At 52.1% G+C, this 23,437-nt stretch overlaps 7 protein-coding genes across 7 annotated transcripts; 3 read left to right on the top strand and 4 right to left on the bottom strand.

Annotated features, from left to right (window-relative positions):
* Positions 1-60: 60 nt before the first annotated feature.
* Positions 61-3,963, bottom strand: SMAC4_04920 (uncharacterized protein). The gene is made up of 4 exons (XM_003347564.2): positions 2,462-3,963; positions 2,210-2,340; positions 1,883-2,152; positions 61-1,827 (listed from the first exon to the last, which is right to left on the bottom strand). Exons 1-4 carry the CDS (start codon positions 2,763-2,765, stop codon positions 433-435), a joined length of 2,100 nt encoding a protein of 699 aa, XP_003347612.1. The 5' UTR covers positions 2,766-3,963; the 3' UTR covers positions 61-432.
* Positions 3,964-4,358: 395 nt separating this feature from the next.
* Positions 4,359-8,757, bottom strand: SMAC4_04919 (uncharacterized protein). The gene is made up of 2 exons (XM_003347563.2): positions 7,882-8,757; positions 4,359-7,804 (listed from the first exon to the last, which is right to left on the bottom strand). The coding sequence occupies exons 1-2, from the start codon at positions 8,362-8,364 to the stop codon at positions 4,568-4,570; spliced, it is 3,720 nt and encodes a 1,239-aa protein (XP_003347611.1). The 5' UTR covers positions 8,365-8,757; the 3' UTR covers positions 4,359-4,567.
* A 3,133-nt stretch (positions 8,758-11,890) lies between these two features.
* Positions 11,891-13,884, top strand: SMAC4_04918 (uncharacterized protein). The gene is made up of 4 exons (XM_003347562.2): positions 11,891-12,384; positions 12,468-12,540; positions 12,614-12,633; positions 12,742-13,884. Exons 1-4 carry the CDS (start codon positions 12,335-12,337, stop codon positions 13,148-13,150), a joined length of 552 nt encoding a protein of 183 aa, XP_003347610.1. The 5' UTR covers positions 11,891-12,334; the 3' UTR covers positions 13,151-13,884.
* Positions 13,885-15,381: 1,497 nt separating this feature from the next.
* SMAC4_04917 (40S ribosomal protein uS9) lies at positions 15,382-16,688 on the bottom strand. The gene is made up of 4 exons (XM_003347561.2): positions 16,580-16,688; positions 16,295-16,494; positions 16,199-16,213; positions 15,382-16,046 (listed from the first exon to the last, which is right to left on the bottom strand). The coding sequence occupies exons 1-4, from the start codon at positions 16,626-16,628 to the stop codon at positions 15,882-15,884; spliced, it is 429 nt and encodes a 142-aa protein (XP_003347609.1). The 5' UTR covers positions 16,629-16,688; the 3' UTR covers positions 15,382-15,881.
* A 1,667-nt stretch (positions 16,689-18,355) lies between these two features.
* Positions 18,356-19,813, top strand: SMAC4_04916 (uncharacterized protein). The gene is made up of 3 exons (XM_003347560.2): positions 18,356-18,658; positions 18,724-18,837; positions 18,904-19,813. Exons 1-3 carry the CDS (start codon positions 18,606-18,608, stop codon positions 19,211-19,213), a joined length of 477 nt encoding a protein of 158 aa, XP_003347608.1. The 5' UTR covers positions 18,356-18,605; the 3' UTR covers positions 19,214-19,813.
* A 1,360-nt stretch (positions 19,814-21,173) lies between these two features.
* On the bottom strand, positions 21,174-21,667 carry SMAC4_04915 (uncharacterized protein; the record flags this gene model as incomplete). Its single annotated transcript, XM_003347559.1, has 2 exons — positions 21,174-21,227; positions 21,266-21,667. 2 exons carry the CDS (start codon positions 21,665-21,667, stop codon positions 21,174-21,176), a joined length of 456 nt encoding a protein of 151 aa, XP_003347607.1.
* A 1,011-nt stretch (positions 21,668-22,678) lies between these two features.
* Positions 22,679-23,424, top strand: SMAC4_04914 (uncharacterized protein; the record flags this gene model as incomplete). The annotated part of the gene is made up of 2 exons (XM_003347558.1): positions 22,679-23,113; positions 23,347-23,424. The coding sequence occupies 2 exons, from the start codon at positions 22,679-22,681 to the stop codon at positions 23,422-23,424; spliced, it is 513 nt and encodes a 170-aa protein (XP_003347606.1).
* Positions 23,425-23,437: the final 13 nt, after the last annotated feature.

Below are 23,437 nucleotides of genomic sequence, written 5' to 3'. Positions count from 1 at the left end.
AGAAAGGAAGTTGAGGGTTATTCCTCTACGATTCCGATTACTTGGATTTGAATGAATGCCTACTTTCCTATACTTATGTAGCCTTGTTTTGCTGTTTTTATTCCTTCTCGGGGAAAAATCGTCGAGTGTCCGGCTAGCATCCAGCAGGAAACAGACGCAGCGAAGCAGCGACCAAGAGCATCATATCCACTTCGCACTTTTGCTAATATTTTGCTTACTGATACCTACATGTTTAATCACCGGATGATTTTGCACGCCGCTTTCACTGGATAACAACTCCATTCCATTAACATCATCTACTATTACACCCCAGACTAAAGGGCTATTATCATCCCCACGTCCGCATTCTAACCTTCTAACAAAAAGAATACAACCTCCCTCCATCGCCAGCGATACATAACAAGTACAAGTCCCCTAAGAAAAACACACACATCAAACAACATCAAACCCACCCTCCGCCTCTCCCCAAACCGGTAACTCCTCCTCAACCCTCGCGGCCCTAACCATCGAGCTAACCACATGAATCCCCAACCCTTCCACATAACTCCCATGCATCACCACCTTTCCGTCCACCTTGATGATATTCACCACCAAGTTCCTCCTTAGGAACGGTTCAACATCTTTGGGATCCAGACTTCTCAACACTTCCTCCTGCTGCCCTTCCCACCCCTCCTTTTCGTCATCTCCATATCTATCTCCTTCACCACTGAAACCGGCCCCGACGTCTCCCCCAAAGCCCACAAAACGACCACCAACAGTTCTACTTCCACCACCACCTCCCCCGGTACCGGTCGCGACACCAAACCTCCCGGTCCCCATCACCTTCTCCACCAACGCCTTAGTCAAGGGCACAGTCCCCGACACCATAACCTCATCCATCCCCGCCATCTTACTCTCTCCATACCGTTCATCCGACGCAAAGACCCCCATCGACCCAACATGATTCTTCGCCGACGCCCATTCCTTAGGGTCCTTCGGTGCTTCCCCAAGAAACAAATGAATGAAGAACGGTCCATCCAAGGCTTGTTTCTTCACCCTCACATTCGCTATCCACTCTCTGTATTGTCCGTTACCGGTAAAGACCCTTCCAGCAGGTAAATTACCGGGGACCTTCTTCCCTGGCCCCAGTCTTCCGGCTCGCAGTTCCTTGCGGTAGAGACTCGATGGAGTAGATGGACCGTAGAGGCGGTTGATGGCTGCCATCACCCTCCCCCTTGCCCGCCTGGACAGTGCTCGGCTCTGGCTGTTCGGTACACTACCCGACACTCCGGCCAGCTCGGGGTAGTTGTATCCAAACCTCGTATGATCACGGACCATGTCCGACGTCCAAAACGTGCCGTTCTCGTTGAAGAAGAAGGGCGTCAAAGGGGTGGCGGCGGTTTGAAACTCTCCTCGAGACGTGGTGTAGGATGCGATGTAGGCTTGCATTGGGGTGACATAGCTGGATGGGTACAAGGATTGCCAAATGGCAAAAATGCGGTCGACCATGGTATGATGAAGGAAAAATATGGGGTCGAAAGAGGAATAGGGGATGTAGGCCATGTGGCCGCCTTGAGCATTGGGTTGGCCTATTCCACCGCCACCAGCTAAGTTGTGTACAGTGTCGTGGAGGGCTTCGAGAGAGTCGTAGGAGCCGTTATTGATGTAGGGTATCCAGGCGTTGTTGCTAAAGGTGCTGTAGTTGCCATAGTTGGAGAAAAGGATGTAGAGACGTTGGCCGAGTGAGTCGAGGTTTTGGTCAAAGTTGATGGCCACGAGGGAGTTGTTGGACTGCGCCTTGTTATCGCTGGTAGTCGGGCTTCTGAGAGTGTTTGTCCATATATCCCACTGTCGCACACCAATGTCAGCAAAGGTCAAGTTGCCAAGGGGGACATGCACTCACCGGGTCCTGAAGAAAGGCAGTAGCATTCAGCGGCTTGAAGGAGTAACTGAACAAGGGGTTGGCAATTCTCTGCACGCCACTGGGGCCATTGGCATCAACGTACGGGCTCCCACCAACACTAAGAGGCAGAACGCTCTGTCCAGAAGGCGGGCTGGAAGCCCAATCCCAGTAGGGTATGCGGAACCGGAGCGCAGCTGCCTGGTATCGTTTTCGCGGTTCGCCTTCAGGCCACCATTTAGCAATGTTCTGAATCAGGTTGTAAAGTACTTGCTATGACGAGTTTTAGGTCAGCAGTCGTCATGATGTCAGAAACAAAGAGACACATACCTCGTAGAGGACAAGATAAGGGCGATGCCATGTCGGGAAGAGGATCGAGGAGTGAGTACAATATCCTGTTTCCTCATTTCCGGGAGTTGGAGTCACACCGCCCCAGGTTTGGTGAGGTATGCCGTGTATCCCTGTGTGGTTGACGTTGCCTCGTTAGCATATGACAGAAAGCACATGTGTAGCGTGTCAGATGTAGACAGAAGAGAAGAACGGTATGGACAGAGGGGGGAACCTCAAGTGTAACATAAGTACCAGTAATCCCGTACCACGACACCGGCGATGACTGGTCGGTGAACTGCATCAGACTGAGCCCCAGGATGTAGAGCGTCCATAGCTCCTTGTCCTGCTCGAGCTGACGGACTTCTTGTCGCAGTCGAATTGTCTGCCCGCCCTCTGCACCCCTTACTACCGGTACCGGTTCTTGCGACGCTAGCTGGCGTTTTATGAGCTTTGCTGCGTCAAAGCCGTAGTCGTAGGCGCCATACTGTGCGAGAACAGAGTGCGCGGCGAGTAGGGCGAGGGATAGAAGAGCGATTGGCGACCGAAAGCGTGCCATTGGCGTTGTCGCAGTGGGGAAGTAGTGTTCAATCTCGTTTGTCGCAATAATTGAGACGCGCAGACTTTGCTCGGAGAAGAGCCGGTGAAGCGTGCGAAAGGCTGATGACCAGAACGAGATTGGTCGAGAATAAGATGTGGATGAGGTAACGCACGTTGCGGGTAGATGGGAGAGACCGGAGGAGAATGGGATGTAACCAAGCCGGTAATGAGCTGCTGCTACAATTAGTTCGACTGTTGAAGTAATCGTTGATGAAGTCGAGCTAGAAAGGAGTGGTTGATGATGGTCGGTCTGTCGTGAGTATGGGCAAAATTGGATGTGTCGTGTGGCTCAAGTATGCTGATTAGGAGAAGTTGGCGCGAGATAGATTAGAAGAAGAGAGAAAAAAAAAGAAGAGAGAAGAATCCTAGAAGAAAGGAAGCAGCAGCAGCAGCATATGAATTTTGAAGGAGTACGACGGAAAACGAGTGACCTGGTTGAGTGATTGATTGCTGTTCCGGTTCACGGTGGACAGTGGCTTTTTCTGATGTCAAGCATGCCCTGACTACCGGTAAGTAAGTGAAAGACAAAGCACAGTATTATGAGTGGTAGCAGGCAGACAAGGTACTCGACCCAAAACACCAACACGGACAAGACGAAGTGAGGCAGATGACTTGCGATGGCCAAGTAGTCAGAAATTGAAGACGGATGTCAGAGAGAAAAGTCTGAAACTGCCCGTGGAGTCGAATGGAAAGCAAGCCAAGTGCCGTGGAGCCGAGCCGAGCGTGATAGTCACGGCAGTGACGGTAAGGAAGGAAAGGACGAACGGACGAGAACTTCCGCAGGGAGAGCAAACTCACTGAGAGGAAGGTACAGAATTTTCACACTGGTTGACACAAGGAAGGAAGGAAGGAAGGAAGGAAGGTACAGATGGCGGATGCCGTGGTCGGAAGTCGGAAGTCGGGCATCAGAGAGGGAAAGTGAAACCCGACATCGGTAGGTAACTGAAATTGCTCCTTCCTGGATGGGCGTGTTGCGTCCATGTGAGTGAGTGAGTGTCAGGTCACTACCGTAGCAGGCACTGACTGGCGGTAACTATCCGTATCAGTGTTGTATCTATTTCAAACGTTTATGGGATTTATGATCGAGTGTCTCACCTGAAGATGGTAACGAAAGTATTCCGATTGAAAATACCAGCCAGTTCCGAATGGCTTTAGAAGAATACTGACTTCTTCGCTCGAGGACAACACTCCATTCTGCTGCCAATCCCATTCCATCCTTTAGACCAGATGCACCACCGTTGAATGGCACGCATCAATGGGGGTCACGGCAGCTATCCGATCGTGTTAAACACAATCTTGGGTCCTGGTGTGTCCTGGTGTCGTCTCCCGCCCCCTTGTGTTCAGGTACATTTCCTCCTGTGTCACCTACCGTCGAGTGTCAAGTTTGCATTTGTCAGCCAACCATTGTCCATCCCCCCAAAAAAGAATAATGGCCTGTTGATGATGGGATTCGGCTCACTTTGCGATCACAGTCAAGTCAAACATACTTGAATGTCCAACCACATGCCAGCGGTGTTCATAGTAGCACGATATAACGGAAATAAGAAACAAGCCGATCCAACCGGAGCATGAGAGAAATATGAGAAGAAAAACATTGCAATTACACGTACCCTGACAAACTTGACTCCCATGACTGATGCTGCTAACTTAAAACAGATGAAAACGAATGAACCCTTACACGTAAAAAACTTTTCTGTAACCTTTAAACCAAATCATACCCATCCATCCATGTACATTTGACTCAACCCCTCTTCCTTGAGCTTAAGCAGAAGCAGTAGCAGTCAACATCAACTCGCCCGCCTTCTTCCCCACCAGTTGTCCCCTCCTGATCTCATCCTTCTTATCCACCTTATACTTCAACTTGATGCCCATAGCCGCCAGCTCGACATCCAAGTATTTGAGCGCACCGGGCACCGCCACGACGGTAGTGTTCTCACCACCGACCCACTGCGTGCCGCTGCCATCTTCCCAAATCTCTCCGTCCAACTGCATGAGATCCACATCCTCCATATCATCCAGCCTGGTCGCGCAGTTTCTGCATCTAACAGTGCTGACGGCCTTGCGCTTGCCGATGAACGGCGACACGGTGGGTTGCGTGGACAGGAAGGAGCCGCACTGGCGACACATCCAGCTCTTGGAGTAATCGGAGCAGTTGAGCAGACGGTCCTGAAGGAGGAAGGAAGTACCGTGGGCAAGAAGAGCGTCGCGCTCCATTTCACCAACACGGATACCACCACCCTTCTTACGACCCTTGATGGGCTGGCCAGTCGTCGGCACGACGGGACCCGTGGTACGCACTTGGTACTTGTCGTTAACCATGTGACGCAGACGCTGGTAGTAGACGACACCGATGTAGATGTCCGCTTGGAACTCCTCGCCAGTAATGCCCGAGTAGAGGGGCTCGTTGCCGTGGTAGTTGTAGCCGGCCTTCATAAGCTGGTGGCCAAAGTAATCGCCGGCCCTGTTTTGCTCGTCAAACTTGAAGGGGGTAGAGTCCTGCGCGAGACCGTGCAGGGCGCCGGCCTTGCCGGCTAGCGACTCGACGAACATGCCGATGGTCATGCGCGACGGGAAAGCGTGGGGGTTGATGATGACGTCGGGCTGGATGCCGGTTTCCGAGAAGGGCATGTCGGTGGCGGGCCACTTTTGCGAGCACACACCCTTTTGACCGTGACGAGACGAGAACTTGTCACCGATGACGGGGGAACGGGGAATGCGCAGCTTGATGGAGACGGTCTGAAGGGGCTCGGTGCCGTTGTCGGCGCCGATGACGCGGACTTCCTCCACGAAGGCGTCTTCCGAGTCCTTGTACCGCTCGTAGTGGGTGATGCCGTCGCGGTTGACGAGCTGGCCGTTGTAGTCGGCAGAGACGGTGTGCCACGCGCAGAGGACGTCGCCCTCACGGAGCAGACGGCCGACGCGAGGGAGACCGTCGTTGTCGAGGGTGTCGCGGGTGGACTCGCGGATGGTGCTGTTGGGGGCAAAGCCGAACATCTTGACGATGCTCTTGGCCGAGCGTGTCCTGCTGTCATCCTTGAGACTGACCTTCTTGGTCTTGTAGATGCTACCGTGACCGAATCCTCTCTCGTGTGCCGACTTGTTGATAATCATGGCGTCGTCCATGTCGTAACCGGTGTACGAAATGACAGCGACGACGGCGTTGGTGCCGTTGGGGAAGTTGTCGAACCCGTAGGTGTTGTGCAGAGGCGCGCGGACAATAGGTGTCTGGCCCGTCTGGAGACGGTACATCTTGTTGTCCGTACGGCGGCTGAGAGCTGTTCCTGGTGTACCCATAGTTTGCTTACCCATCTGACACTGGTACATGTTACGGGGAGACTGGTTGAAGTCGGAGAAGGGGGTCATGTTGGCGAGGATGGAGAGGATGTTAGTAGGATCGAACTCCACGTGCGTCGAATCTCCGGGGATGACCTCCTGCTCCGTGCAGGCAATCGACATGTAAGGCTGCTCCTGAGGACCGACAAAGTCCTCCTTCGCTAGAGGGAGGTACTTGACGGGGCGGACCATACGAGCGGGCTGGGACGACATGTAGAGACCGGGGTAAGAACCGCCGTTGGAAGGAGGAACGTAGCCAATCTCGAGCTGAAGAGGCACGCCGTTCTCGCCGTTGACTTTCCAGTAACGGAGAGTCTCGGCAATAGACTTGCACTCGTCAGGGGTACACCAGCCGACGATCCTGCCGTCGAGCATGACGACCACACTTTCGCTGGTGGCAGCCGAGGAGATGTTGACAACGCCGAGCTCGAAAGCCAGACGAGGGATGGTAGAGGCGTCTACATGGTCCGTCATGATCTTGCACTTGTGGGCCAAATGGTTGAGAAGACCGCAGGGAGAACCATCGGGAGTGTGGACAGGGCAGAGGAAACCCCACGATTCGGGCAAAAGCTTGCGGACCGTTGTCGTCTTGAGCTGGGCGAAGAAGGAACCACGATGCACCATGCGGAAGTGACTGATGAAACGCAAGAAGTTGAGCTTCTCGGCAACGACGGTGAAGCCAGAAACCTGCTGCAAATCGAGACCGGAGGGAGAGACCAGGTTGCCGGTAGACAAGAAGTACTCGAGCGATTGACCAATGTTTTCGTTGGCCCTGCGGAAAATGGCGATAGGGAAGTCCTTGGTGAAAGTTTCGGACTGGAATGATACCGTAGGGTTTCTCCTGAGGTAGTCGCGAAGGGAGGCGCGGAAGGAAACGGTCAACAGCTCCTCGAGCCTCTCCTTAATGATCTGGCCGTAGAGGAAGCCACCGAGAAGAATCTCCTGGTTCTGGACGGCATCGGGGTTGTCGACAGCGCAGTCACCGGCGACGAGAGCGTACAGCTTGCGGCACATGAAGAGCAGCATGTTGAACTTGTCAGCATCCTGTTGCTCGGTGACGTCCTGGCAGCCGAGATGGACGAGGACAATCTTGCGGAGGAACTCTGTGCCGACCTCGTAGTCGGACATGGTGTCGGCGACGCCGAGAACGACGCGGAACTTTTGGCCGAGGTACGCGCGAGTCTGGGTCTTGCTGTAAAGGCCGTATTTCTTGTAGGTGCGGAGGAGGAGTTCGACGCGATCGGTCAAGAAGGTGTTGGCGACGCCCTTGGACTGGGGTGGGCCGACGAGACCCTCGAAGATTTCCCGATCATTTGTCTCAACGAGAGCCTTCATGATCATCATGACGGGAATGAGGTACTCGTTCTTTCTCCACGAAAAGCGGAAGGTGACATTGCCGTCGGAAAGGTAGTGGAGGACGTTGGTCTGGGAGGTCTCGTCGGGGCGAACGGATCGCATTATGATACCGTACGGGGTGTAGGTGGCGCCTCTGTTCTGGAAACTGGGACGGACGATGGCGAGCGGAAAGTTTCTGCGGTTCATGAGGAGCATGCGGATGAGCTTTTCGATACCGTTGACGACGAAGTAGCCGCCCAACTCTTCGGACTCTTCACCTCTTGCCACGAGCTGGGCAGGGGAGTTGTTTTGGAGGTGGCACTTGTTGGACTGTCATGACCATAGTTAGACATGGTGACTTGCTAATATCTCCGCCTTCAAGTTCCTTCAAGGCTTTTTCTTCTTACCTTGACCATGATGGGCATCTGGCCGAGCTCGCGCACAAACTCGTGAGGCTCGCCATCGTTGATGCGATACTCGAAAGTGGCGGACAGCTTGCCCCTGTATGAGACATGTCGTTCTCTGCACTCGGCCGGGAAGATTTCGCGATTCTTGGCCCAGCGGTTGGTGGGCGGGACCTGAGACTTTTGCAGCTCGATGCTCTTGTAGCGGATGGTGAGCTTGTTCTTGCCGGCGGGGTCAGCGCGCTCGTCGCCGTCTAGGAATGTCTTGGTGCCAATCTCGGCCAGGGCGTGGTCGAGAAGGGAGGGTTTGCCATCGTCGCGGAAGAGGGCGTTGAAGGACTCGATGTGGGGGTCGACGGCGGCCTGGAGGGCGGGATAGGCGGTGCGGTCGGTCGGGGGGTCTCGGAAGAGCTTCTCGCGGCGGACCTGGTTGAACTGGACGTCCCAGTCCTGGCTGGTGGGAGCCTGTTGTTGCTGGGGAGCCATTGTGGCTGTGTGTGGTGTGGTGTGGTGTGTTTAAAGTAAAGGAGGACTCGGTCCTATCCTTGGGTATCTCGGGATATGTGGGTTGGTGTTTTCAAGGTGGATATAATAACAGAATAAGGCAAGGTATGTTTTGCTTTCTAAGCAGTTAAAGTGCCCTTCTGAAGCCGACAATAAAGTGCTCCTTGGGATTATTCCTTCATAATCTGCCGGCTGGGTATTTGGGAGGTGGTTGACGGAGATATGCGCCGGGGCATTGATCTCTCTAGACTGTTTGTCGACTCTGGACTGCTTCCCGTCAGTCGTGGTCGTGGTCGCGGTCTCACAAAGTCGGAGGCGTTTGGCGGGCACCTTCAACTTTTCGAGCGCGTAACAACTGAATGCGCCCACCAGCGCTGAGTGCATGATTTTTTTCTCGAATTGTTAGAGCTTATCGCTTATCGGACAGCTGCCCCACAGTTAGGTTGATTTTGTCTTGGATGGCGCTAAGCCGGAGGAGGAAGTGACCAGCAGGGTTCTGATGGCCAGTGAGGTGCTCAGTGCCTGCAGAGTGCCAAGCAGTGGAGTGAGAAGAGTGCTCACGGACCACCCACAGACCGAATGGCTGTGAATGGCACGAATCGATGGTTGGGTTCTGATGGTGTTGTGCGAGGAGAGGCCACACAAAGCACAAGATGTGGATGATGATGATGGTACAGGATCATTTCAAGTGGCACTTTTGTCAACGGGCACGCAGTGCAACCTCAAAATGTTCCATCCCGGACATGTCAAGATTATCATTGTGCACGGCAGGTGGTTCACATTGTTGATATCTGACAAGAACCCTTTGATGCCATTTTGAAAAGAGACCTGGGGTGTCACTGAAAAGAGAGTGGAAGAGTCGAGAAAGAAAGTCTTGTCAATGTTTTCTTCAAATTGTTGCTGGTCTCTCTCAACGGCCCAATGTTTGCTTTCCTGGTCGAATCCCGTCGTTCCCGTCGCTCAATTGCAGTAGACTGCATTCCCCGAGTGGCCATATGGCGGCCGTTTAGCGAGGCCTAGTAACCTCATGGCTTTTCCGCTCACTCAGTTCCCGCCTCTCCTCCAACCTCTTCCCAGTTCGTCCTTCTCCCGGCCGAATGAGAAGTCGACTTTTGGACACTTTGAGTCGTTTCGGTAATTATCGTCAGCAAAAAAGCTGCTCATGGCCCGAACTGGGTGACCACTCTGGCCGGCCCTATCGCGGTCTGTGTCAGTTTGAAAAGGGAGTGGCCGTCGTCCATTCAAGTCAGTCAAACCAACGGCAATCTCAAACCCTTCTCATCCAATTGTCAAGGCCGCAAAGAAGGTCAACACCAGTGGTCGTTGAGGTGGATCAAATGTCATCACTCATCTTCGTTCGTTCGTTCAATCCGTCCGCGTCCTGCATTGTGCATTTCCTCCCTTCTGCAAAATCCATGCAGCTGCCTGCACTCATGCATTGCACTCCCTCGTCGTCCCCGCTCCGTCAGACGGGATGGTCGTCTAATCAATCATCGGCAATGTTGATGGTCGAACATGACTGGAGGGTTGTGGCATTGGTTGATGAACTGGGAGAGAGCCTCGGGCTGTGCCTAGTGGTGGTAGTGGTGGTTGTCAGCATCTCTGCAGTGAAAAAAGTATCGCGGACGGGAGCTTCATTCCATCCACTCACCACTCACCATAAGTACAAGACATGCATGGGTTCTTCTTAAGCCCGAGGCAAAGTGGCCCTTGTTCTGTGCCTGTCTCTTGCCTCCAAAACAACACGAGCTGCTCGGGTTTCACAATGGCCTTATTGAACGGGAAGCAGTTCGAGTCCATGATGGCACTGCAGGAGTGCACAGCAGGAGAATCTTCCTTACCATTATTGAGGCGCGCTTTAGTTGTGATGATTGAGAATGACTGAGGCCTGTCCTGGTCCTTGACTCCGTCCGCTTGATGGTGATGAAGTTGAGAGAGAAGGATCCATCCATTCACATTGGCCTTGAAGCGTGGGGAAACCTGGAAGCTCAACGAACCAATCAGAGAGGATGCAACTACCCCGCTGTTGCATCTGTTGGTGGCCTCTACAACCGATTACACCTTCTTGTTCCATTCAGGTCCCTCTGTTCTGAAGACGGAGTCCAGTCGCTGCTACATTGCCTGCTTGCTCTACAATGACCAAGTCTTCAGAGTCTTTATTTTTCCCAAACTTGACGTTGACATCTTGGCCTCATATCATTTGCCCGTGTTACAAGTCAGTATCCTAACTCACTCACTCAACCCTACCAGCCAGTAGCACACGCATATCCGGCAAGCGGAGGGTCTTTTTAGTCACACTCTCCTCGTCCAGCGTCAAGGAGACACAAACGACGGTTCTCCAAGGATTACACAGCTTTTGGAGAAAAAAAGAGAAAAGGGACTGGAGCAAGGACCAGATCCATCCGGCTACCGAAGCCCTGATCTGATTGTCACTGACGAGCAACAGTTGCCGGTCCTTGTGATTGACAGACGGACCCACGGACGAACCAGTCACCGCAGACGTCCAAGAGAATCCAGATCGGATCGGCCTGGAACATACCGTCTCGTCTGCCTGCGTCTATCCAACGAACAGTTACCCGGGGGCAACTTTACAAGACTTCCATTCCCGTTGATTGCGCACAAAAGCAGCACTCATCAAGCAGAAGCAACAGTCCCTGCAGCAAGCAGCAGCAGCATCTGCCATCGGCCATCTGCCATCCATCCCATCTCATCCCAGCATCAGACAGCATTTGATCCCACAGTGGCAGCAGCCTCAAGGCACGAACTTCGATCCAACTCTATACACACCTTTCCCATCTGCCATCTGGCCGCCATCCTACCTCAAAACCAAGGCCGCCGATACTACACAGTCTAGTCACCTTGTCTTGTCCAAGATTTGACCTCTTTTGCACACCGTCTTCTCTCCCTCGTGCGACCTTCAAGATCAGTCTGCTGCCGCCTCCGCCTCTGCCGCCGTCAACCCCAGTCTCTCCCCCCACCAGCGAGCTAGTCTCTTGAGACCCCGGCCTAGCATTGATACTTTGGATACCCTGCTTCTGCTCTTCCCGGTCCCTCTTTTACAGACGCTCTCGTCCGTGATCACGGGCGGGTATCACACAGTTCCCATTTCAGTTCCAGTTCGCAACTCTCCAGTCTGTCTTCCCCCGTCGATGATCATCATCCACCAACACTTGCTACTCCTACTACCCTCGCTCGTCGATATCTGCCTTCGCACGCTTGCAGTCTAATCACCGTCAACAGCCCCGGCTTCACTACTTGCCCCGGCAGGGAAACGAATGAAACCCGAGTCTTAGCCGCTCTAATCTGTGTACTACGCTTAACAATACATCCTTTCGTCAATCATCACCGCTCGAGGCACGGACCACCATTCCCCCAGAAGAGAGAGAGGTCATTCATTATCTCACCTTAGCGAGCGGGCGGCCCGTACGGAATCCCGGTCGCTCACACACAAGTCACTCACTCAGTCACTCTCACACCCGCGCGGCATCCCAGTCGCAGACAAGCAGACAGACAGAACAGCCCCGCGTCGGCTTCGGACGGACTATCCTCAACAACCACCCCATCACATCCCATATCGCACAAGAACTGCATCTCCCACCTCGTTGCGAGATTGCCAGCCCGCGACGGGTGTGCCAGAGTCATACGAGACATTCTACTTTTATTTCTTTTTTCAGTCCTATCTGCCTCTTTGTGTGTCGTCCTGTACCAGTTATATCGTCTTTCGGCCTGCAGAAGTATTCTCCCGACATACTGAGACCTGCCTGCCGCTCTGCGTGCGCTACTGCTGCTATCAATATCCGGACCATACATACGCCTGTTGACCAGTCCAGTCTGCGCCTACGAGCCATTGTCTATAACTTCTGTGGATCCCGACGATTTCATTCGTCCTCGTTCTGTTGTTCATCTACCTACTACCGTCATCGCATTACCTCACATCAACCACCCACCCACCATGGCCGGGCTATTCAAGAAAGTCTACGACTGGTTGCTCAGAACCTTCTGGTGAGTAGTGATGGGAGTTGCGCCCGTTTGCCCGTTTGCCGGTCTATCGCATCGATTGCTCACATGTCAGATACAACCAACAGGGCGACAGAGATGGATGTGACCATGATCGGCTTGCAGAACGCAGGAAAGACGTCACTGCTGAGGGTTATTTCGGTGAGTCGCCAACGTCAATGCCAGCCATCCACCTCTTCATCCATCACTGAAGCTTTTTGCTGACCATTTCCAGGGCGGAGAATTCACTCTTGAGTAAGCCAACTCTTTCTTGTCCCATCCCGTCCCACCAAACCTGTCTTGACCTCCCTCGATACCCTCCCTTCCTTATCCCCCACGACTAACCCCACGCCACTTCCACAGCTCCATCCCAACAGTAGGCTTCAACCTCAAGCGCGTCCAGCGCGGCCACGTCACCCTCAAATGCTGGGATCTCGGCGGCCAGCCGCGGTTTCGACAAATGTGGGAGCGCTACTGCCGAGGCGTCAACGCGATCGTCTTTATCGTCGACATCGCCGACCCTCGTCTTCTCCCGGCAGCCAAGGACGAACTGCACTCCCTCATGCGAAACGAGACTCTCCAGGGGATTCCACTTTTGGTGCTAGGCAACAAATCCGATTTGCCCGAACGGTTGTCCGTCGATGAGCTGATTGATGCGATGGATCTCAAGAGCATTGCCGGAAGAGAGGTCAGCTGTTATGGGATTTCCGCGAAAGAAGAGATGAATCTCGATGCGGTTTTGCAGTGGTTGATGAGGTTTGCTGGGAAATGAGGGGTTCGCGTCGGTTCCGTTGCGTTCGTTCGGTTGAGTTGTTGAGGCATTTGGTTTTTGGTCTTGGTGTGGTATACCCCGCGTTTTGTTCTTGTTTCCTTCCGGACTTGATGGTGTCCTGGTTCAACAGTCCAGCAGTGTCGGCCAGGTAATTTTTTATTTTTATTTTTTGCTTTTCTTCTTGTTCTTCTTTTCGCGGATCTCGGTTCGGCAACTCTTTTCCACGGCGACGGAAAACAAAAGAGGCTGTTCGGTTCAGTTTCGGTCGGCAACGACAGATCGTATCGTATCGGCTCGGATTTTCACTTCGATCGTTCGATGGCTTGCAGTACTGTTGCACGTTGATGGATGTCGGTTTGGAAGCGAAGTATTGAGGAAAAACAACTTAGAATGGAAATGGCACTCGCCAACTCAGATGACGGACGGAAACGGATGATTTGGGAAGGAGCAGGGGTGTTCCGAGTTTTGTTGTTGGTTCTTTGGCTTGAATAGTACAAGTATTTGCTGGGTTGTTTTGGATACCTGCTGGTAGTAGTAAACGAGGGGAATGGAAGAGATATCGACGACAATGATAGGAACGGAAGCTTTTGGTTAACCTTGTAACTTGTGGCCTTTCCACTTCACTCAACTTTCTCTTCTTGTAGTCAACTTGGAGCAGAGCAGAGCAGAGCAGAGAGAAAGGCAGCCGAAGGAAGGATATGTAGGAGAAGGATAGGATGGTAATACCACACGCATCATGACTTGACGAGACTCTGATACTTGAAAGACGGAGAGTGAACGTGAACATGGAAGTGACATGAGAAAGTTGGGAGAATACTCATCCATATGGGCCTAAGAGATCGACGACCGGTATCAACGAAGCTGTACAAATCCTCGGTGAAAGGCGACGGTAAAGCCCGGTGAAGAGAAAGGTGAGCCAAGTGTGGTATGTGTGTGTGAAAGAGGCCCAACAGGGCCAAGACCGCTTGGAGGTGATTCGGCTGGCACCCGGGTGGTCGACCGAACAAATCTCACACCAACAAAACACCAAAAAACTTTGGAAAAAGGAGAAAGAAGGGAAAGGAAGAGGAAGAGGAAACCATCCTTTCATATATATCCTGCTAACGAAACCCAGAAGAAATCCGCATGCTCCTTGCTCGTTCTTTGACCATTTTGGTACGGACGGGGGGATCTTGGGGACCCTGGCCGGACGCCCTGCCCCTCGAACTGACACGACTCCATCGTTTATTGACGTGGGACTGTTTGATTGGCTGGCTGCATTTTGCTGCGATTTGGAGGGGGGATGCCCGGCATGGGGGAGAAGACATCCCAGTCTCTCGCACACCAAGCACATCAGGCTTCTTTTTTTTTTTCCTCTCTTGCTCTTTTCGTCACTGTGATTTTCTTCCGTGTGAGAAGAGAACAGGAAATGGGTTGCCTTTTAGGAAGCAGTCGTGAAAAGCATTTTAAAAGATTCATATTTTCGCGTCGTGTAAGAGTACTGTACCAAGTAGCCGGGTTGAGGCCTGAGTGTGTACCTATATACTTGACTGTGAATGATTGAATGTTAGGGGTGAAACATCATTTGAATCATAACAGAACTCACGCTCTGGTTTCTTCTGTTTTTCACGTTTGAAGGAAAGTCATTTGAAATGGTGCGTGATGCGGTGCTCAGTATACATGGCGAATTGTGGGCGTTGGGAAGACATCAACACACCGAGCATCGTCCATTTGATCTTCAGACTGATGACTGATGGCTCGGCTTGGTATCCCAATTTGATCAGCTTTGGCAAGGCTACGGGATACGCAGTGGTCCGGAGGTCAAACGCGCGGTGATCGTAGGGCTGAAGCAAAGGGCAGCTGATCTCCATGGAGGAGGTGCGCCAGTGTCGAAATTCGAAAAGAACCATGGGGCCACAGGCCGCCTGCATAGGCTGTCATTATTGACTTCAGTGCCGCGTCCCCCAAGAGCGTCGTGGTGAACGCTGTGGAAGACCAAGAGCAATTCTACGACACTGACCATGGATGCTGACCAAGAGAAAGCGAGAAGGCAGTCCCAAGTCCTCCTAGGCTTTGATACACATTGATACCAGACTCAAATGGTCGCTCGTCGGCTTATCGTTAGCATCAGTGACATCATCAACGCGACTCACCGGCAGCACTCGCTCGCCTGCTGCCTCCAGTCACAATCGCATAACGGCACAAACACAGGCACCGCAGAGGAACGTGAAATGGCTTGATCCTTCTCCTTTTGTTTGGTGTGTTGGATGTTCGATCGCTCTTAATGCTACCCTTCGAGCTCTGTCTCTGTGATGTTGCTGAACCGGTCGTGATGTATCGTCGTATCGCGCAATGATTGATCAATGAACCAGAAATTCGGACCTGTTGTCTTGTAGTGTAATAGATGTGTGTGGTATCTCTTTCGCTTGTTTGGAAGGTCTGCAGGAAAAACAGAAGAAAGGACCCAGAGTCTTTTTTGCATTCCCTCTATCTCTGGCCGAGATGCGGCAGCAACACACACGGCCGCTGCGTCTTGTTGTTGATAATTTCCTCCCTCAGCAAACAAAAGCCAGCAAGCCATAATCGTGGTCGTCCGGAAGAAAAACTTGACTCGGGTTTTGTCTCTCTTGATCAATGCAATGCCGAAGAACGCCGTCCGCCGTGTCCACGCATCATGATGTCCGCCAACAAAAGCAGCCAGCGCACAACCACAACCATCCAAACACCACCATCCTCGTCTCCAAGTAGTCCTTTAACGGTAGGACTTCTGGAAGCGAGAGCGGGCACCCTTACCACCGAACTTCTTGGGCTCGCAACGACGGGGATCGGCGACGAGAAGAGTGCGGTCGAACTGGATGAGAGCGGTCTTCAAGGTGTTCTTGGAGTGCTCATCGACGTACTTGGCGTAGTAGGCAACCTGTAAATCCACCAAAAATGCCCTGGTTAGTTTTCTCTCTCGTCTTCTTTTTGCTGCATGTTCGTGTGCAATCGCGTATTCATGGAATTCGGCAAAGTGTGCTTTTATCGGTCGGGGAAAAGGGGGATCGAAAATCGTTGGGGAATACTGACAATGGCCTTGGCAATCTGTAAAAACACAACTTGGTTAGCATGTCTGTTGCCTGTCGCGAATGTTCTCCGAGGAGTCGCAGATTTCCAAAAACTTACAGCCTGACGGACGGCATAGACCTGGGAGACGTGACCACCACCGGAGACCTTGAGGCGGATGTCGACCTCGGCGAACTTGTCGACACCGAGGAGAAGGATGGGCTCGTAGAGCTTGGCCCGGAGGATCTCGGGGGCGTAGAGCTTAAGGGGAACACCGTTGACCTTGATGAGGCCCTTGCCCTGCACACAGCGGGCGACCGCTACATTTGTCGCAAGACGGCACCGGTCAGCAATTGTCGCTCTCTGAAATGGCCAGAAATTCCAAAAAGCAATATTTCGACATACCCGTGGCGTTCTTCTTCTTGCCGAAAACCTGGACCGCTTGCGTAGCCATTTTGTCTGGATGGGCAAGATCACGACGATGCGTACGTTCGGGACTTGTTAATTTTCAGAGTCGTTCCTCAAAATTTGTGTGGGAGGGGAAAACGGAATGGGGCTAAAGTCTGTCACGTGCTGACTAAGCCAGCTGGTGGCCTTTGGGCGAGGGCGCTGGGCTGCTGGTGAGCGAGTGGTCACTGCGGTCGGTGCGCGCCCAGAGACGTGGTCGAGCCGGCAAGTTTTGGACTAGCGGACCGCCAGCAGCTGGCAATCTCAAAGCGTGGAGTTTGTGCAGTAAATATCTTGGCATTCTTGGCAAGGTTGTGCCTCGCGGCGAACCATGTTGTGCAGGATCCAGAACGAATTGAATTTCATTTTGGACTTAAGAGTGCAATTCCTCCCTTTAGCATCATCGCAATGAAACATCACCATAACACAAAGCCGCCATCTGTCATGCCACTCATTGTCTTCGTTATCTGCGCAACTGCAAGGGACTTGGCGTACGGGCGGCCTCTCGCGAGATTGATGGACGATCGGTTTATGCGCAATTCGATCTGTCGCACCGAAGCACCGTGGACAGGAACAACATTGAGAGTTTGATATTCAAGGTTGATACGTCCATGTCGCGTTGCACCTCCACTCAACCGTCCGTTGCAATCTTATAAGTTCCCGTTTGGGTATCTTGTTCACTTCCATCGACAATGCCAACGAAGGACGTTCACTGTATCATGCCGACGGACATTGCCACAGGCAGACAGACAGCCACAGTCAGTTGCCGTCGTCATCATTCCAACACTCCCGTCTCTCTCCCGAAAAAGGATTTGGGTTACAGTACCTTGATTGGGTAACACTCCCCGACATCAGCGATATGTAATGGATAGGCGCAGCAAAGCAATGAGCAGGTATGTAATACGCCAGACGGCAATGGTACGGCTAATATCGCAACCATATGGCAACCACAACAACCACATGCTACCTATGCCATGCCATCCATACCACTAAGACCATACGAGCTCGCCGTCGTTGCAGTGGACGGTTGGTTTCTCTTTATACACAGCGCCGCCTCGTATATAAGCAATATTGGGACTACAACGGGCATGCTTCAATGCAACCGAGGAAAGGGTGTGTGTGTGGTGGGCCGTTGGTTACCTTGGCCGCTGAGTCTTGTCCGAGATCACGACGTGGGATCGGCCGAGTTTTATCGTCCAAGTCTCGGTTGGGTGGCTTGGCAGGTGAAAGTTCTCACTAAAAGGAAGTGAACCATTGGGCAGCCCAGACCAATGGTGACCATGGTGACCCCTATTTTAACCACCATGGGCTTCGCTTGACAGGTGAAATTCGATGCATAGAAGTATGAGTTGGTGACCGAGGTGTTTGTTTGACAGTGTGTCGAACATTCAATCCGATTCTTCCATACTCACAAGTCATGCCAGGGCCCAGGCAGCTCAGCCACTGCTGGTCTTTTCGGATTCCAACGTGCACAAACAAAGGAAGTGACCAGAAACAAAAAGGCAAGAACCACAGTGTCCGTCTTCAATTCCCCCCAAGAAAATCGGACCCATCTCTCCGGCCTTTTCACGAGCTGCTAGAGGTGCCTAGAACGTTGGAGTGGCCCTGCCTCGCCTACGGGTACAAGCGTCAAATCCCTCCTTAGACTTCCCCAGCTTCCCCATCACTTGCCCTTGATGGAACCTGTGACTGTCTGAGCCCCTCCCGCCACGGCGCCCTGACGACGCCCTGAACATCCAACTTTTAATCCAACGTCACCCCCCAGGAAAGGAACGTCCCGTCGAACCACTTCCTCTCTTCTTTCATTTTCGCAATTTCCTCATTTCAACTTCGACTGTCAACTTTTCCTGACACAATCGAGTCCTTCGACATCAACCTTGTTGTCGCAGCAAAGACTCGACGACTGCTTCACATCGACAAAGATATCGAGATAGCGCAATTTGACATCAGAATCGAAGGAATCCACTCTCGCCAACAATCCGCAATGGCTCCTCTAGCAGAAACGGCCAACCAGGTCCACGAGATCGCCAAGCGAGAGTAAGCCATTCAATTTCGCATCACCAACACCATATGTTCAGCATCACTAACCTATGTTTCTCTAGTTGTTATGATGCATACAACAATTACTACTGCTATTCCGCCTGGTACTACTACGGCCGCTGGATCCTACTAGGCGTGTGCATCCTCTGCATTTTCCTCTCGGTCTTCCTCATGGCGTACGTCTTCCCTGCCCTCCGAGCATCACCTAACTTGGTATCACCACTAACATGAACATGTTGTAGACGGAAAAACTCCCGTCGTCGTCGCATGCAAGGAGCGGCACCCGTGTACGGAACTGGCTGGATGGCTCCCGCTCCTCCTCCCTACGCGCCTCCTCAGTACTCCGCCCAGCCGCCGCCCGGTAGTCAAGGAGGGTACTACGCACCAAATGGCCATGGCCCGAAGCCGGAGCAGAACGGTCCTGGCGCGTATTATCCCAACCAGCAGGAAGGTGTCCAGCTCCAGCAGCCGCAGAGCGCATACCACAGAGGTCCCGATGAGCAGTACACCCCGCCTGAGGGCCCACCGCCTAACCAGACCCCTCGGTACTAGTAAGCTTGGGTTCTGATGCAGGAGGGAACGGAATATGAGACGATGCGATGCGGGGATGGAGATAGATGATGACAAGCGACAATCAACAAATCAACCAAGCCATTGATCGATGAATAAACAACGGCGTATGTGATACCTATCCAACAATGGGGAACGAAGGAAGACAATGGAGGAGACTGGCGTTGGGGAATGGATGGCAAGGGTTTGCGGATGGCGTTCAGGGTCTTTCAACGTGTGTGCGGGGGGAAACAATGCAAGTTGCGGTCTTCGTATCTGCACGACAGATGATGGAGAAGACGGGATGATTGCGATGGGATCTTGTCTGTGGTTGATGGACAAGCAACAAGCGGCAAGGCAAGTCGAAAAGTATACAGCACAGACAATCGGAGACGTGCAGACTTACTGTCTGCAGATGCAAACAACAATCAAATCAAGATCGCAGGACGAGCCACATAATGGTGCTAACCTAGATATTTCCCTACTATTCTTGTCCAGTTTTACAATAATATTATTTCATGTTTTAATCGTATGTTCCAAGGTTATCATGGAAATAACTAGATGATAATTTAAGTTAAAGTATCACCAATTCCTCAACATGCTCCCCTTGTCGACTTGACGTTGTAAAAGATAAGGGTCTCTCTCGTCCCCTTGCATCTACAGGATCTCCACTTGCTGAAAGTTCCACTACTGCACTGCTGCACTGCTGCAAACGTCACAGTTCCAGATGCAGATGCAGTGTTCTCTGCCTCTGCTCACAGCCATCCAAACAGAACGTCGAACTTTCTATCGCTATCTCAAGTCTTGCCGGGCCTTCGGCCAATTATTTGTGGCAGTGATGGTGGTTGGTTGAACGAACAGAGACGGGTTCGAGGGGCGATGAATGGTGGAAGAAGAGGCGCAGCTGACCCTCACGTGCTTGGGTGGCAGAGTTAATCACGAAAATGACTTGCTTGAGGAAATGCTCACTTGATCCTCGATCCTAATTCCGCGTATCGGAGCATTCGGAGGGAAAGGTGAACAAGATACATGTCGATAAATCAGCCAACCGAATCACTGCGTGACGGCGTGATGGCAACGGCGGGGGAGATCATTGGATAATTGGATAACGACATCGTTAATATCGATGTGGCACATCATCATAAGAAAACTTATGAATTGGAAGATGCAAAAGAATCATGCAGATAAAAGCGCTGAGAACAAAGATAAAAAGAAACAACGTAGAGTTAGGGAAAGCTTCTGGAATCGCCTGATAGGGAATACGGACACTCCAATGCAACATGTAACACAAGGGTTTGCAAAACCATAACCTCGAAGCATCATCACCACCATCTTCGCCCTGGTTGATATGCTTGTGGTAATTGTTCTGGTTGATACAATATTTAATCCATTTTATGGTAGGTCCTGAATGTCTGGAGCATGGAGATCAACTGATAGATGCTTTTACTGTCATTCAATCGACAAGCTGACCATACCCTTAATATTTCTAACGAAACGTTCTTACAACGCTCAACACCTCAGGATGCTAGGCATCGCTAACGATCCTTTCCCTCATCAAAGATGACTGCGCAGCTTCCAGCACACCTAGAGGTACATTACATTACACTGACCTTCACCTGAAAGCTCGGCGAAAGTCGACGCGCGCGGGTACATTTATAGGAACGATAACTATTCCCACGTCATGGGGCGGCATCAATGGAAAAGAAGCTTCCCTCTAGGGAAGGAGGGAGGATCTTCTTCACTGGATGGTAACAGGGCTTATAATCCCTAGGTGGTTTCAAACGTACTACTACACTCTGAGTAGCTAACGTGGTAGGTGAGCTGGTATGTAGGTAGCCAGAAAACACGTATGTATGTGGTGTATTTCGTAGGACTGCAGCTGGCCTTGAGTGCAACTCAGGGTTTGGGGCCGTCGAGGTTTTTTTTTTTTTTTTTTTTTTTGCTTTTTTTCAATCATTATGGATTATACGTCGCCTTGCAATTTTTTCTTCTTTTTCCCATGAGCTGCTCCGGACAGCTTTGCCAGAACGAAAGTGATGCGTCATGAGCTCGTACAGTAAATGTCTCCGGGGGTTCTTCGAGCAGCGGTGTCGTTGGCATCGATGTAGACAAGTCCTTGATTTGGTTGCTTCGGCCACCCATCATCCTATCCAACGTCCCCTTCAGTCCTTTCCCCTGCAAACCTCCCCCCTCTTTCCCCCCCTTAACATCAAGTATTTCAGGAGCCCCCATATTCTTCTCCCCACCCAGCACATGCGCAGGCCGCAAAGCTTCGTCAACGGGGTGCTTAGGCTTATTAGCCTCGTGCTCGGCGCGCGTCTCGCCGCCTGAAGGCTCAGATTCTGCACCGCCCGGCTGTGAGGAAGTAGGGCCGCCGTCGGTGCCGCGCAAGTCGTGGTGGTGGCGGGCTTGGTGGGAGGCTAGGGGGTTGTTGTAGGTGCGGGAGATTTCGGGCATTTTTCTGTTGATTGTTTGATCGGGGCTGTGTGTCTGGTTGTGTCGTGGGGATGAAGATGGGTAGTTGTGGATCTTGGAGAACTTCCGTTCGAAAATGCGGTTTGTGCTTCTCGAGGTTGGGTTTTTGCTGTTGCAAGCTGGAGTTGTCCTGGATGAATAGATGGGTTGGTATGACTTGAGAAGGCGTTTCCAGTTCGACTGGCTGGGTGTGAACGGGCTAATGGATGTCTGGTGTGGAAGAGAAGTGTGTTGTTAGTTGTTGTCGGAAGGAGATGTCTAGACGTGCTGCTGTGCGTCTGATGCAGTGGTGCTGCGAGAAGAAGTTGGTGATGTCATGGAGCGAGGTGGTCGGCGGAGAACTCATGACATGACTGTTATTAGCTATTGGCTTATCATGCTATGGCATTGTTAAAGACCGAATCTGTTAAGGGCTGATCACTTACTCCACCAGACGCCTTTTGCTGACGTAACCTCTCCGTTGGACCCTGAGGATCAGGTCGCTTCTTCTTCCGCTCCCTTCAACATCACTCGACACTTGCCGACCACAACTTCGGAATTCGAACCGAAGTCAAATAGCCCAATTCAGATAATTGTTTATCGGGTTGAGAAAAGGTTATTGCCGTCTTATGCAGCGGAGACATCCCGATAGGGCCAGTGGCTTCGAGTGCCCTCGTGGGTTTGGTGACTGAACATTCTTTGTTCTCGGCTCTCTGGGGAACGTTCCGCTCCTTACAGTCCTTAGTAGCGTGAACTCCACCTACCTTTACCATGAGCCAGAGACAATGGATCGAGCGAACAATGGTTTTATCAGATTCAATGGCCAGTTATTCCGTCTCTTATAAGCAGCTCAGCTCAACTGCTTTATGCTGTGCTGAGAGAAGACTGAACCGCGGGAGATATATATACTTAGTTACGATACCCTACCTAAAGAACGTGGGGCAAATACTGAAGTCTGAGAATACCACTCCACCTAAGGAGCTTAACCTTGCAACTCGGACGAAAATCATCAAGATGTCTTGCTTCGACTACAACTCCTCTTCCGCTTCCGAATCGGATACCTCTTCAACCGGGCTCTCAAACGAAGATTTCCGCTACCCGCACATCGGCACCGGTACGGCACAAACTCACAGCAAGACACGTGCAAGCAAGAAGAGAACCTGGTCCGAAACAGAAACAGACGACGAAAGCGACCTCCCCGGCGTCCCGGACTACCGGGTGAGCAACTCCTACAGTCGCTTCTCTTACGATTCGGATGCGGATTCTTTGAATTCGGACGAGTCCGAGGGCAACCGGGAAACCAAACGAAGAAGGGCCAGCGACGGTCAATTAGTAGGCCCACTTGCTGGAAGCGTCAGAGACATGGACTTCGTGAAGCGTCCTACGTCAGCATCAGCGCCGAAGCCAACCACCGCAATAAGAAACATACTTGTTGGAAACCCTACAAGCGTACGTTATCCACGGGCATATCGGTTTATTAACAGGCTGGATAAAGGTCTTTTCCAGTACTTCACACTTCACAAACCGTCATCTCTCAAGAGCAGCGAGCTCGAGCCTCTACCAGTAACGGCTCGTCCAGCTCGAGTCCAACATAAACCATTCGTCCATACCCATCCGGCGCCGAAGCCCACGACGCCGATAAAATATCAAACGAGAAGGACAGCTTTACTTGCTGCTACAAGGCCAACACCCGCGCTTCCCAGAACCACTTGGCTTGGGGTTACGAATACCTGGGCTTTTCCCAGCTCGTAGGACGATAAGGGCCAAGCCTGG

This window comes from Sordaria macrospora, chromosome 1 (assembly GCF_033870435.1).
Source record: "Sordaria macrospora chromosome 1, complete sequence".
In the NCBI taxonomy this organism is placed as follows: domain Eukaryota; kingdom Fungi; phylum Ascomycota; class Sordariomycetes; order Sordariales; family Sordariaceae; genus Sordaria; species Sordaria macrospora.
Note: the sequence above shows the minus strand (reverse complement) of the source record. Positions and strands in the feature narration are given on the sequence as shown.